General features: G+C 41.1%; 1 protein-coding gene across 3 annotated transcripts in view; it reads right to left on the bottom strand.

Moving 5' to 3' along the window:
- Positions 1–14,146, bottom strand: part of LOC138966113 (platelet binding protein GspB-like) — a 65,300-nt gene that overhangs the window by 43,317 nt on the left and 7,837 nt on the right. For all 3 annotated transcript variants that reach the window (XM_070338197.1, XM_070338198.1, XM_070338196.1), the window contains exons 3-10: positions 8,716–8,790; positions 8,300–8,363; positions 7,663–7,794; positions 6,818–6,908; positions 4,457–4,551; positions 2,674–2,736; positions 2,253–2,308; positions 1,754–1,802 (exon numbers count right to left, since the gene is read on the bottom strand). In XM_070338197.1, coding sequence (XP_070194298.1) covers positions 1,754–1,802; positions 2,253–2,308; positions 2,674–2,736; positions 4,457–4,551; positions 6,818–6,908; positions 7,663–7,794; positions 8,300–8,363; positions 8,716–8,790 — 625 coding nt within the window. The remainder of the gene's footprint in view (positions 1–1,753; positions 1,803–2,252; positions 2,309–2,673; positions 2,737–4,456; positions 4,552–6,817; positions 6,909–7,662; positions 7,795–8,299; positions 8,364–8,715; positions 8,791–14,146) is intronic.

Below are 14,146 nucleotides of genomic sequence, written 5' to 3' on the forward strand. Positions count from 1 at the left end.
ATTCACCGATTGCTTTCAACATGGAGGGGTGTGCCTTCGGGATTCCATTTACAAATCACAGGTGAGACAATTTAGGCACACCCCGACATGTTGAAAGCAGCAGGTCGATATTGTAATTGTAAATCTATCCATTCAAAGGATCTTTCTTTTTGGATGTGAAGTGGCACCTCAATTCATCAATTTTATTCATGACTTGTCACGTACTTACCATCGCCTTCGGTGAAAGTATAGTCCCATGGAATTACGATGTGCTTAGCACATTATAATTCGCTTGAGGTTATTTATATTATGTGCTTTTCTATATTTTACAGACTGACTTTTCCATGACTTGTTCCTTTTGAGAAGTCTGCAAAGGCCGAATCACAAAGTGACGTTCTCGCTAGAACAATTCGTCATTCATTATAACATGACGTCACACCCTTTTCATGTCTCGGTCACCAAATTGCGTACATGCTGTCTTCCATTTCCCTTGATTTGTCTATCGTTCGTGCGCATGACCAACCGGCTGGCAGAAACTATTGCAGTCATGGCGACACGTGAAACACATGACTTGTATTGATACGCTTGCCAGGAAGTGTACATTGAGGCAGATCCATTTGGAGGTGAGACACGCTGATTGCCTGACCGCTGAGTGATTGCATTGACCAATCAAAATGTCGAATTAACAAAGAAGGATTTACAATAATATAAAAAGCGGAGAAAAAAGAAAGAAAAAAAGATCAATGAAGAAGGATGCAAGCAACAACAACAACAAAAAAACAAACAAAAAACTCAATGATCAAAGCAAATCGAAGTTAATACACTTGTGTCTTTCGGTTACACTGGAACACCCCCATTTTAGGACCTTGATTTCTCACATTTTCTGTTCATAACCTCTGTTAAGGCCACACAAAAAAATAGTCTGTTTACGGTAACCCGACCGACCCTATTTTTTTCGCACGACCCTAGACCTTTTTTTGGCATTTGGGAAAAAAAATAATAACGTAAAAATATGTTTTTTGGGGAAAAAAAAAACAAAATAAAAATAAAAATCCCGACCTACCGACCCTATTTTTTTGGCCTATGTTACCGTAAACAGACCTTTTTTTTGTTGGCCTAATTACCTCCATTTTAAGACCCTCCTTTTTAAGACCTGCTTTCCTCAGACTTTTCAAGGTCCTACAAGGGGGGTTCCACTGTATCAATAATACTTCCCTACCCATGCATCCCACTCACTACTGTACATGGAAGCTAAATACACAGGAATAAACTTGTTCTTATCCAAGACAGAGTAAAAAAACCTCTTTATTCAGTTAATTCCTTTAAAAGGAACAATCTTTGTCATCATTCTGAAACTTGATGATATGGCTATGCACTTCTTCTTCTTCGTTCATGGGCTTAGCCTCCCACGTTCACTCATGTTTTTAACACGACTTGATTTTTACGTGTATGACCGTTTTTACCCCGCCATTCAGGCAGCATACGCTGATTTCGGGGGAGGCATGCTGGATATTTTCGTGTTACTATAACCCACCGAACTCTGACATGGATTACAGGATCTTTTCCGTGCGCACTTGGTCTTGTGCTTGCGTGTACACATGAAGGGGGTTAAGTCACTAGCAGGTCTGCACAAAGGTTGACCTGGGAGATCGAACTCACGATTTGGAGGCCGACGTCTTACCACGCCACTTCTTACTTACTTGCTTACTTAAGACGTCTTACTGCGCCCGTCGGCTTATGCATTTGATCCCAAAAGCGTGAGAACTTGACTTACATGATGATCGACCTGAGGTCCAAAGGCGAAGTTGTTCACAAATATCACACTGCAAGGAAAAACAAAACAACCATCACATTCAGAGGGGGAACAAAAACAGAAATCTTTAAATTAAAGTTATTGATAAGAATTTTTTTTGCTGTAAATTTTGTTGACTAAATATACTGACAGAAACATTGGATCAAGCCAAGTTCTCGTTACTCATTGTTTGTCTGTGCACTGTAAAGACCGTTGGGTCGACATATTTGTGAATGTATTGTTTTCTCAATAACAAATGTTCCAACAACCTACCTTTCTTGGTTTTTGATTCTAAATATACTGTCAACTGAAATTCCACAATTTTAATCAAAAGGATTTGAAGCAAGGAGTTAAATACAAGTTCAGCATCTAACATTGGGAAGCAACAAGTAAGGGGGAACAGGTGTGCAGTATTTAGTTGGTTGTCTTTCCTTAGTTAACACTACAGAAAGAACACAAGAGAGAAAGCAAGTATACTCACGAAGCGCTTTCAATTCGCTCTCGTATATCTTCTATTAGGAAGTCTCCTTTCTCCAGCTGAAAAATGTTTTTAATAAATGGTGTGAGAAAATGTCCACTCTGCAAAATAAGCCAATACAACTTTCTTTCTTTATTTGGTGTTTAACGTCGTTTTCAACCACAAAGGTTATAAGCCAATACAACACACAACTTTCTTGGTTTCCACAATTCATACATACATGTATCTGCATTACTAACATGAATTTCTCCATTAAAATTCAGAAACATTATTGAAAAAAAACCCACTTACACAGTTCATTTTTCCCTATCAGCTATATAAGAGTAAATTCTCTGAATCTTGTATTTATTTTCCTTGCAACCAATTCACATGCAAAAAAATTTGCAACTGCCCTCAACATTCAACTTGTACTGATCTTACTCACCAAGTAGTCCCCATAACTCTTTCCGAAGAAAGACATCCACTTTTTGAACATTCTGTCCATGTCCTGTCAACAAACATGACAACAGTTAGCTTAAAAGTCATTACATTTAGGAAAACTGCAACAGAAGTGAACATACCGGCACGGTTGGCCTAGTGGTAAGGCGTCCGCCCCGTGATCGGGAGGTCGTGGGTTCGAACCCCGGCCGGGTCATACCTAAGACTTTAAAATTGGCAATCTAGTGGCTGCTCTGCCTGGCGTCTGGCATTATGGGATTAGTGCTAGGACTGGTTGGTCCGGTGTCAGAATAATGTGACTGGGTGAGACATGAAGCCTGTGCTGCGACTTCTGTCTTGTGTGTGGCGCACGTTATATGTCTGGGTCTGGGTGGCCGAGTGGTAAACGCACTTGCCTCGGAAGCGAGAGGTTGCGAGTTCGACCCTGGGTCAGGGCGTTAGCAATTTTCTGCCCCCTTTCCTAACCTAGGTGGTGGGTTCAAGTGCTAGTCTTTCGGATGAGACGAAAAACCGAGGTCCCTTCGTGTACACTACATTGGGGTGTGCACGTTAAAGATCCCACGATTGACAAAGGGTCTTTCCTGGCAAAATTGTATAGACATAGATAAAAAAAATGTCCACCAAATACCCGTGTGACTTGGAATCAAGGCCGTGAAAGGTGAATGCTCGCCCTAATACTAGGCTTGAGGTTTGCTGGCCGATGTAAATGTGTGATATATTGTGTAAAAAATTCCATCTCACACGGCAGAAATTAATATGTAAAGCGCATTGAGCATATATATGATTATGCGCTATAGCAAATGTCCATTATTATTATTATTATTATTATGTCAAAGCAGCACCGCCCTGATATGGCCCTTCGTGGTCGGCTGGGCGTTAAGCAAACAAACAAACAAACAGAAGTGAACATAATAACCGGATATATTTAACAAGGAAAGCTTACATAGGGTGAACCACAGAATTATTCCATGCGCTTTGCTTTACTTCTTTGTTCATGGGCTGAAACTCCCATGTGCATTCATGTTTTGCACGAGCGGCTTTTCAGGTGTATGACCGTTTTTTCCCCCCGCCATATATAGGCAGTCATACTCCGATTCCGGGGGATGCGTGCTGGGTGTTATCGTGTTTCTAAAACCCAGCGAACTCTGACATGGATTACAGGATCTTTTCTGTGCGCACTTGGTCTTGTGTGTACACACGAAGGTGGATAAGGTGCTAGTAGGTCTGCACATAAGTTGAACATGGAGATCGGAAAAATCTCAACCCTTAACCCACCAGGCAAGGCCAGGATTCAAACACTCAACCTTCAGCATGGGAGGCCGGCATATTATCCACTAGGCCATTGCGCCCATTGTTCCTGGATTTACAATACTTATGAATTATCTCCTTCTGAAAATGTGCGACGTCTTCAGAATCAAGACACATGACATGGAAAATACCTTCTTATTCAACAATTATGCTCATTCCGCCTAACGAAACACATACAATAGTGCCTCTGGATCAACACAAACAAATAATGGAACGTGTTTGCATTGGGGGTTTTTCCACACAAACAATGCAGACCGACTGGTTAAAATGTTGGTGTATGTAGGTTTTGAATGTATGTAGGTATTCTTTATTACTGCAGGATGGAGCACTTTTAAAACAAAACAAAAAGAAAGAAAATCAAGAAAAACTGATTTGGAACTACAGAGAGCAAAGGATAAGGACACAGTAATGTGAAGTCGCTCCTCCTATAAACTAAGCATATTAGGTGTTGTCTCCCTTACCACAGCATACGTGGCTGGCCATTCTGCTTTCTCAATGCCGTAACAGAACTTGCATCGTGTAGCTGCTGCCACCTGGAGGGCGACCTGACCCACACCTGCACATATAATGATAATAATGAGGATACTTAAGTTATATGGCGCAAATCCTAAAATAGTTCCAAGCACCTCACAAAAACATACACAGGTAAATAGTTCTGTACACGATGCTAAATCAAATAGTACTATACATCAGTCAACTTCTACAATTTACAAAATTTTCAACACGCATAATAATGCCTAGTCACATAATATTACACATCAAAATAAACTAATACAATTCACAAAGTTTGCAACACATATAAGTGGTCTCTACAAACTATAAATCCCTCTGCTTTTCTCACTCTACAAACTATACATCCCTCTGCTTTTCTCACTCTACAAACTATACATCCCTCTGCTTTTCTCACTCTACAAACTATACATCCCTCTGCTTTTCTCCCTCTACAAACTATACATCCCTCTGCTTTTCTCACTCTACAAACTATACATCCCTCTGCTTTTCTCACTCTACAAACTATACATCCCTCTGCTTTTCTCACTCTACAAACTATACATCCCTCTGCTTTTCTCACTCTACAAACTATACATCCCTCTGCTTTTCTCACTCTACAAACTATACATCCCTCTGCTTTTCTCACTCTTCAAACTATACATCCCTCTGCTTTTCTCACTCTTCAAACTATACATCCCTCTGCTTTTCTCACTCTTCAAACTATACATCCCTCTGCTTTTCTCACTCTTCAAACTATACATCCCTCTGCTTTTCTCACTCTACAAACTATACATCCCTCTGCTTTTCTCACTCTTCAAACTATACATCCCTCTGCTTTTCTCACTCCACAAACTATACATCCCTCTGCTTTTCTCACTCTACAAACTATACATCCCTCTGCTTTTCTCACTCTACAAACTATACATCCCTCTGCTTTTCTCACTCTACAAACTATACATCCCTCTGCTTTTCTCACTCTACAAACTATACATCCCATTAACAAAGAACGTATCAGCAGTAAAAAGTAGTCGGTTTCCTTTGAATTCACTGGGTTGTTTTTTTTTACAAGAATAATATTTCAATAAGTTCCCTATCGCATCTCGTCCCCTTTACATTTTTTGTTGAATTGAACAGTGATTCTTGTTTATTTTGGTCAGTTAGTGTAAGTATAAATCAAGTAGTTGGTTTCCCCAGAATTTGCCCTGTTATTTACAAGAATCATATTTCAACAAGGTTCCATCGCATCTCATCCCCTTTAGATTTCTTGCTTGAATCGAACAGTGATTCTTGTTTATTTTGGTCCGTTAATGTAAGTATGAATCAATCTGTCTTAGTCATACACTAACAACCTTTTCTCACCTAAAAGCCTTAGTTACATATGCATTTTCTTTCCCTCCTCCTCATTTGATGCAACCACCCTCTTCCTGCTCTAGCCTAACCTTCGTCCCCCAACCCACCAAAACAGTGCACACTGGATGTAAAAACAAGTCGCGTAAGGCGAAAATACAATATTTAGTCAAGTAGCTGCCCTTTTTCAGCAAGACCGTATACTCGTAGCATCGTCAGTCCACCGCTCATGGCAAAGGCAGTGAAATTGACAAGAAGAGCGGGGTAGTAGTTGCGCTAAGAAGGATAGCACGCTTTTCTGTACCTCTCTTTGTTTTAACTTTCTGAGCGTGTTTTTAATCCAAACATATCATATCTATATGTTTTTGGAATCAGGAACCGACAAGGAATAAGATGAAAGTGTTTTTAAATTGATTTCGAAAAAAAAATTTTGATAATAATTTTTATATATTTAATTTTCAGAGCTTGTTTTTAATCCGAATATAACATATTTATATGTTTTTGGAATCAGCAAATGATGGAGAATAAGATAAACGTAAATTTGGATCGTTTTATAAATTTTTATTTTTTTTTACAATTTTCCGATTTTTAATGACCAAAGTCATAAATTAATTTTTAAGCCACCAAGCTGAAATGCAATACCGAACCCCGGGCTTCGTCGAAGATTACTTGACCAAAATGTCAACCAATTTGGTTGAAAAATGAGGGCGTGACAGTGCCGCCTCAACTTTCACGAAAAGCCGGATATGACGTCATCAAAGACATTTATCAAAAAAATGAAAAAAACGTATGGGGATTTCATACCCAGGAACTCTCATGTCAAATTTCATAAAGATCGGTCCAGTAGTTTAGTCTGAATCGCTCTACACACACACACACACAGACACACACACAGACACACGCACATACACCATACCCTCGTTTCGATTCCCCCTCGATGTTAAAATATTTAGTCAAAACTTGACTAAATATAAAAAACTTACCACTGCCCAGGTCGATGAAGTAGTCGTCCTCTTTGATTTTGATTGTCTTGATGATCTGTTCCACTAAGTCAAAAGACGTCTCCCCGTAAACCTGAAACCAAACAATACCGCAATATTGAATAAGAGGAAGCCCCGTTGAAACCAACAATTATGAAATCTGTGAGTAGCTTTGTCATAAGCCTTGTTTGAAGAAAACTTGTGCATGTTCAAATCAGTGATAATTTCCCATATCAATTTGTACAGGCTTCTAAGACTCCCACTGACTGGTGTTTAACTCACACTCTCTTCATTTCAATGCTTTTATTTCTGGTTTTTTAAACAGAAATACAGTGAGGTGTTCTTTCAAACTCACTTCTTATGACATTCTGCATATATACTTTTTATTTTATTTATTTACGAGGATTTATATCGCGCACGTATCTCACCACACAAGGCGACTCAAGGCGCATGTTACCTATTAATGCCGTGTGAGATGGAATTTTTTACACAATATATCACGCATTCACATCGGCCAGTAGATCGACTGCCTTTAGGCGCTGCATCCACCTTTCACGGCCTATTATTCCAGGTCACACGGGTATACTTGGAACTCTTTGATAAAGAGTTCACACAGAATTACACTGTATTTACCCTTATGGGCTTGCAGTGTATAAATAGACACACTTCGAAAATAACTGTGTACGGGTAAATACAGTGTTATTCTGTTCTTCATGTGAACTCTTTATAAAAGAAATAAAAAGTTCAGAATGTCATTAGAAGTGCGTGAACAGAGTTCTTTCCGAACATCGTCTATTGCGATCTTATCCGGGTAAATATGCTCCAACATGAACACCAGCTGTTCTCACCTCGGGCGAGAAGGGCTCATAGTGGTTGAGCTGCTCGGGGTCCCTGACAGCGTAGTTGTAGCACTGCTGTATCACATGGCGAACCAGCTTCATGCCCGCTCGCTCCACCGGCCTCTGGTGTCGTGTCGACCCCTGCCATTGTCATAGTCAGACAAATAAAATATCAACTGATTGTTGTGCCGATGTGTAGCATGAGAATTTGTGGGACATTGAATATGTTGTGCATGTTTCGTGATTTCAAATAACGTATAGCCTTTGATTACTGGGAAATTGAATACTTAACGCATGTAAAATATGAAAGGATTGTTGTGCAGATGTAAAGCATCAGATTTGTGGGATGTTGCATATTATGTTCTGCATGTTTCATGATTTCAAAATATGTATTGTATAGCGTCAAATAAGTTGGAAATTGAATGCATTATGCATGTTCATGATTTGAAATAGGTGGGTTTTTTTCCAAAGGGGTAGCTGTCTGAGGCATGACTGAAAGCCCTAGGGGCTACATGCACCTGGACGTGACAAGTTCAGTAACTTTAAGACCTGATTTACACAGATTTGTCTAGGTCTTAAAAGGCCACAGTACACGCAGATGTCAATCACTTTCTAACATGCACTGGAGGTTCAAGGGTTGACCTACCAGCTGTCTAAAGCTGTCGACAGCCTTGTTGTACCGGTCGCACACGCTCTTGATGCTTTCGTAGCTGAAACATACCACATAAGAACAATCAGCATAAACATGTCTGACACAAATCACAAACGGGTTTACTTTACGTTTAAAATCAAGACTCAAAACAAAAGAAAGCTTAGTTTTGTCAACGTTTATTCATAGAAAAACAAAGCATTTGTTCTTGTCTGACAGAACTTACTGCGACAAAAACTATATATATGTGAATCGTGCGAACAGCTTTCTACTTTAAATAAAGACAACTTTTAAGCAAAATGCCCCCACCCCCTCCCGATGCTCTGCATGCACTGCGTTCTCTCTCAAAATAATTCAAGTCAGACTTTTTTTCTACTAATTGTAATTGCCTGTGCATGCACAAATGAAGTTACCTTTTGACATCGTAATCCTGTAAAATACAATTCTGCACCGTCTGTTTAAGTTCCTGGTACTCTTCGCAAGCCCATCTGCACACAAGCATAAACATAGATAACCATTCAGAGCACCTTAAGATTTGTTTGTTTGTTTGTTTGTTTGCTTAACGCCCAGCCGACCACGAAGGGCCATATCAGGGCGGTGCTGCTTTGACATATAACGTGCGCCACACACAAGACAGAAGTCGCAGCACAGGCTTCATGTCTCACCCAGTCACATTATTCTGACACCGGACCAACCAGTCCTAGCACTAACCCCATAATGCCAGGCGGAGCAGCCACTAGATTGCCAATTTTAAAGTCTTAGGTATGACCCGGCCCGACTTCGAACCCACGACCTCCCGATCACGGGGCGGACGCCTTACCACTAGGCCACCGTGCCGGTTAGCACCTTAAGAAACAAGATACAAAAAGAGGAGGGAAGAAAGAGCACACGAATGTAAGCTTCCATAAATGCTTCATAATTATTTCCCTACTCTGGGTCTGATGATCTTCTTCTTCTTCTGCGTTCGTGGGCTGAAACTCCCATGTACACTCGTGGGTTTTTTGCACGCCGTTTTCGGAGGAAGCATGCTGGGTATTTTCGTGTTTCTATAACCCACCGAACTCTGACATGGATTACAGGATTTTTTCGTGCGCACTTGGTCTTGTGCTTGCGTGTACACACGGGGGGTGTTCGGACACCGAGGAGAGTCTGCACACAAAGTTGACTCTGAGAAATAAATCTCTCGCCGAACGTGGGGACGAACTCACGCTGACAGCGGCCAACTGGATACAAATCCAGCGCGCTACCGACTGAGCTACATCCCTGCCCCCTGATGATCTTAAAATTGGGGATTGGGATTGAAATCTGTGCAGTGTTTAGGTGGGGAAAAAATCCAAGCAAAAACAAAGGCTCTCTCAGAAAATAATGCCGCAAGGATTGTTTCATATAGATTTCAAACGGTAATTCCAATTCTCATCATCGAGAGCTCAATGTGTCCACCCCCTGTGTGTGATTAATGCTGACAGCATGCATGATGAATTGTTGACCAGAAGTGGTATGGGGGTGGATTATATGCAAGTTGGAATGTCAAATGTGTCAATTCATTCACTAACTAAGCCATGCCATGGGAGGAGGTTTGTATGGCAATTGGTTGTCAGTTCAAAATGTGCGCAATAACCCGGAAATGTAAAAATGCACGCGGTTTGAGAATCGCTCCAAAGCAGCCTCCGAACCACATTCCGGACACCCCAGATAAAAAAATATTACAGCTTTTGTCTGTTTGTAATTTCCGTTTCCTGATTTTAAAGTGCTGTGGTGTTCGTGCTGTCTTAAAGTCTCATGAGAAAGACTTGGCTTCCCTTGACAATGTTCTGTTTGTTTGCTGGGGACTGGCTGCATGCATGTCTGATCATGTTTTGGTTGTGGTGAGTAGATCAGCCAACAAATAACTGGTTGCATACCACACATCTGTGCCTTAGGCTCTTATCCAAAAGCTGAGCACACGTATGTCCCACAAGTTTCTTAGAAATGCAATATATATAGGTCTCTTCCCAAAACACACTGGCTTGGCCCTAACCCTAACTCTGGCACACATTTCAGGGAGAAATCTTGCCTGGCATCTAGCCAGGTCTGTTCCCCTCTTAGTACTCTTTACTGGGAGTCTCAAACCGCACCAGCCTTGATCAATAGCAATCTAGGTCGGTGACCCATTTCCCGGCTGGGCTTGTGCAGATACGAATCAGTGCAGGCCGCGTGGCGACCGGGAAACGCACTCCCCCCGCCCCACACGATCAATAAGTGGCTTCTGTCTGAACCGAGATCTATAGACTATACATCTAAATATATGTGTGACTGTGAGGTCAGCCGGCGCGCGCTGCAGGAGCCCGTTATGGTCAGGGGCCGTTGTGGTCAGTCACCTCTTGCACGCTATGGTCCGGCCAAGTCTCAACAATGCTTAGGCCAAAAAAAAAAGAAGGTCTGTTTACGGTAACATAGGCCCCAAAAATAGGGTCGGTAGGTCGGGATTTTTTTTTTCCTCCAAAAAAACATATTTTTACGTTATTTTGCAAAAAAACCAAGATTTTTTTTCCCCAAATGCCAAAAAAAAGTCTAGGGTCGCGCGAAAAAAATAGGGTTGGTCGGGTTACCGTAAACAGACTATTTTTTTGTTGGCCTAAGGACAGTGTGGTGGGCTGTCCACGCTGTCACACGGTTTTGAAAGTGAAATTATCGCTCTGATAGTGCTGGAATAAAACCAACTCCCTTCCACCAGGTCTTGGCTGGAATGAATGGACACTGCTACTTACATAATGCCAAATATCAATTTCATGCAACCTATCCGTTCATTTATGGCCCATAATTACGACTAAGAGTGTGAAAGACTTTTAATAGATTGATAATGACAATAGCCAGTATAACTATAGTATTAGTAAGGACTGGCAATAATAATACCAAAGATATGTTCCTTGATATTACTTTTCAAAAGTTCAGGTCATGTCTGGAACTGCTGCTGTTGCTATACTAATCATCTCTATTTACGGGACCAATTTTTCAATTTGCCTGATTGGATCTGTCAGTATCAGTCATCTGTCTGTGCAAATGCAACAGTAAATCCTGACCACAAAACTCTGAAAATAGTCCCAACTCTACATATGGCAATCAATTCAATTAATCATTAGTTGGGAGACACATAAAAGAATTAATAAAATAGTCAAGGCTTTTCCCCACCCCATCCCATGTATCACCTTTCAAAGAAATATTATATCGTGGATGTGCAACAGAGTCAAAAATCTACAAATGTCAATCATTATTGGGAGCCAAAAACGATGGCCTTTATCAAAGACCAAACACCTCCACCACCCCCACCACCCACCCCCCGTGAACTATGATCAACCCTGTCCAGCTAGCAACACACTACGTCAGCTGGAGGTCAACTCAGGGCAACCACTGAACCAGGGTCACCAACAAGGGCTTCCAGATACCACTGCTGCTTTCGTCCAGTAAGGGAACCACTCCCCCACGATACTCTCTCATTCGTCAGCTTTATCCAGAAGAGGCGAAAATAGTCAGGAATAGCTCTGAGAATCTAATAATGTCATACCATTAATGATTCGCCCTCCTGTACAATTCTCTTTCCCAATATGTGACGCTGCCAGTTTCCTTGCTGATGAAAAAATACATCATGCAGAATAATGGTAAGAGAAATCCTAATGTTTCATGCCACAACGACCCCCCCCCCCCTCCCCCTTCAAGCACTGACCAACCTTCTCTATAGGTTTGGCATGTAAGCTATTTCTCTTTTCTACCCAAGACTCCCGAGGTGATGCCTCTGGTACTGCTTATACCCTTCACTTAATGACAAAGACCTTTACACTCAACCAACTAGACATTATCTTCATTAACGACTACTGCAGTGACCCTTTCAGTTCGCTTCAGGTCCCCTACAATGGGAAGGATGAGAAGAAAAAAAAGGTTGGGTTGGGGATGGAGGGATATGAAGCCTTAGTTGGCAAACATCTGACATTATTAGATTCTCAATATTTCCGGTTCAGTCTGGACTCTACAGAACGCGGATCGTATCAACTGATGCATCAAAAGGGGGAAGTGTTAAATTGGGGTTCCACTGCACTGACCAGAGTAAGCTGGCAGTGGCTAACACTAACAGATGGAATGAGGAACTCTGTATATTTATATATCCCACTTACGCAACTTCCTTCCCCCTATTGTCCTAATTGTGAAAACCCCATATTAATTTCTCATTAATAAAACGTGCAGAAAACAGAAAATGAAGTACACACACACAAGGAATTTATATGCTCACTTCCCTATACCCATACCAATTTATTTGAGTGTCCCGGTCACTGTTCTCCATTTCATTGGATAATTATTTTCGTAAATATGCACTGTAAATATGCTTCCTCGTAATTGAAAAAAATCCATTTCCTTGTTTCATGGTGCATGTTTGTTTGTTTGAGTGTTTTTATACTTTTTTTAAAGTCCCATTACCTTGAAAGATAAAAACAAAATTCACAGTAAAATCCAGTCATGACCTGCTAGCTAACACAACGCACTACGAAAATCCGAGGAATGACTGATTCACAGAAGCCAGCCAGTGGTGGGAGGTGGGTGGGGGCTGCTGTGACCTTGTTACGCACAGATGTTCATTGCACAATCCTGCTGCAGATAACAATACTCTGTTGTCCTAAAATACCCCACTACAAAGCACTGTGAACCCTTCAACCCACGTGCCCTAACTCATGCTTTTGGTGTGCAGGCTCTAATCACAGGAGCTTGTATCAAACACACAGTTCTGAGTTCATGTGTATTAGTTACAGTACTTTATAAGTATTATAACTGCACAGTGGAACCGACTTTTTATTATTTGAAGACCTGTGTTTTTTTTAAAGATATATTTTGTTTAAACTATCAGGTTTTCAAAAGGAGGTAGTCTTAAATTGGAGGTAAATTTATGGACGTTATCAACAGAAAATCTAAGAAAAAAATGACTGTCTTTAGACTAGTTTATGTCATGGATTTTAAAAAGGAGGATTCCACTGTAGCAATAATACAGTGGAACCTTCCTTCCAATATTCTAATACCAGCTCCTGAGGCTGTATCAAACAAAACAGCAATGAAGCAGACACAAGGCTTCCTATGATTGCCTTTGCTACTCTCTGATAGGGATACATGTACTGCCACCCAGGGCAGTGGGACAGCATGCACTGATGCACAGAGAGAGAACATTGCCTGCAGCCCATAGCTTCCCTGCAAATCAATACAACAAGGGGGGGGGGGGGGGGGGGGGGGGGCGATAAGGTATCGGATTACTATAGGTGGGATTTTTTCTGTCCAGAAACCAGTTCAGCTCATTTGCTCATGGAACACAAATACTGGCATACACATAGAACTTAGTTACATGTAACTGCACATTCTGATGATTCTCATTCTCTGTACAAATCCCTTCCCCAGTTGAGGCTGTTCACTCAAATTGTCGATTGATAGACATGTCCAAGGTTTAAAACATTGTATAGACATAGAACCCCAGCCTGTGAGTGTTACAGAAAACAACTGTAAGCTGTAAAGACCTAGATACATACATGCAGAGACTGTTCGCGTCACACTCAAAATCATAGGGCAGTGTGACACAGTATGAGTATGACTAGCCAATGTCAGTTGCCTAACACTAACAGCAACATCATAACACTCACATAATTTAACTGACATTGTATATATTCCTGTGTTGTTACTGGGTGCAACAGAGCCAATGAAATCTTTAGGCCTCAAGCAATGTTTTAGTCAAAATGATGTTTTCATAGGTGGGAGGGGGTGTGTGTGTGGGTGGGTGACGCAGTGTCAAGTGAAAAGAAATAGTTTACTATTGAAACAGGCACTTGTGAGTATAAA

The sequence above is a fragment of the Littorina saxatilis genome, linkage group LG5, assembly GCF_037325665.1.
Source record: "Littorina saxatilis isolate snail1 linkage group LG5, US_GU_Lsax_2.0, whole genome shotgun sequence".
Lineage (NCBI taxonomy): Eukaryota > Metazoa > Mollusca > Gastropoda > Littorinimorpha > Littorinidae > Littorina > Littorina saxatilis.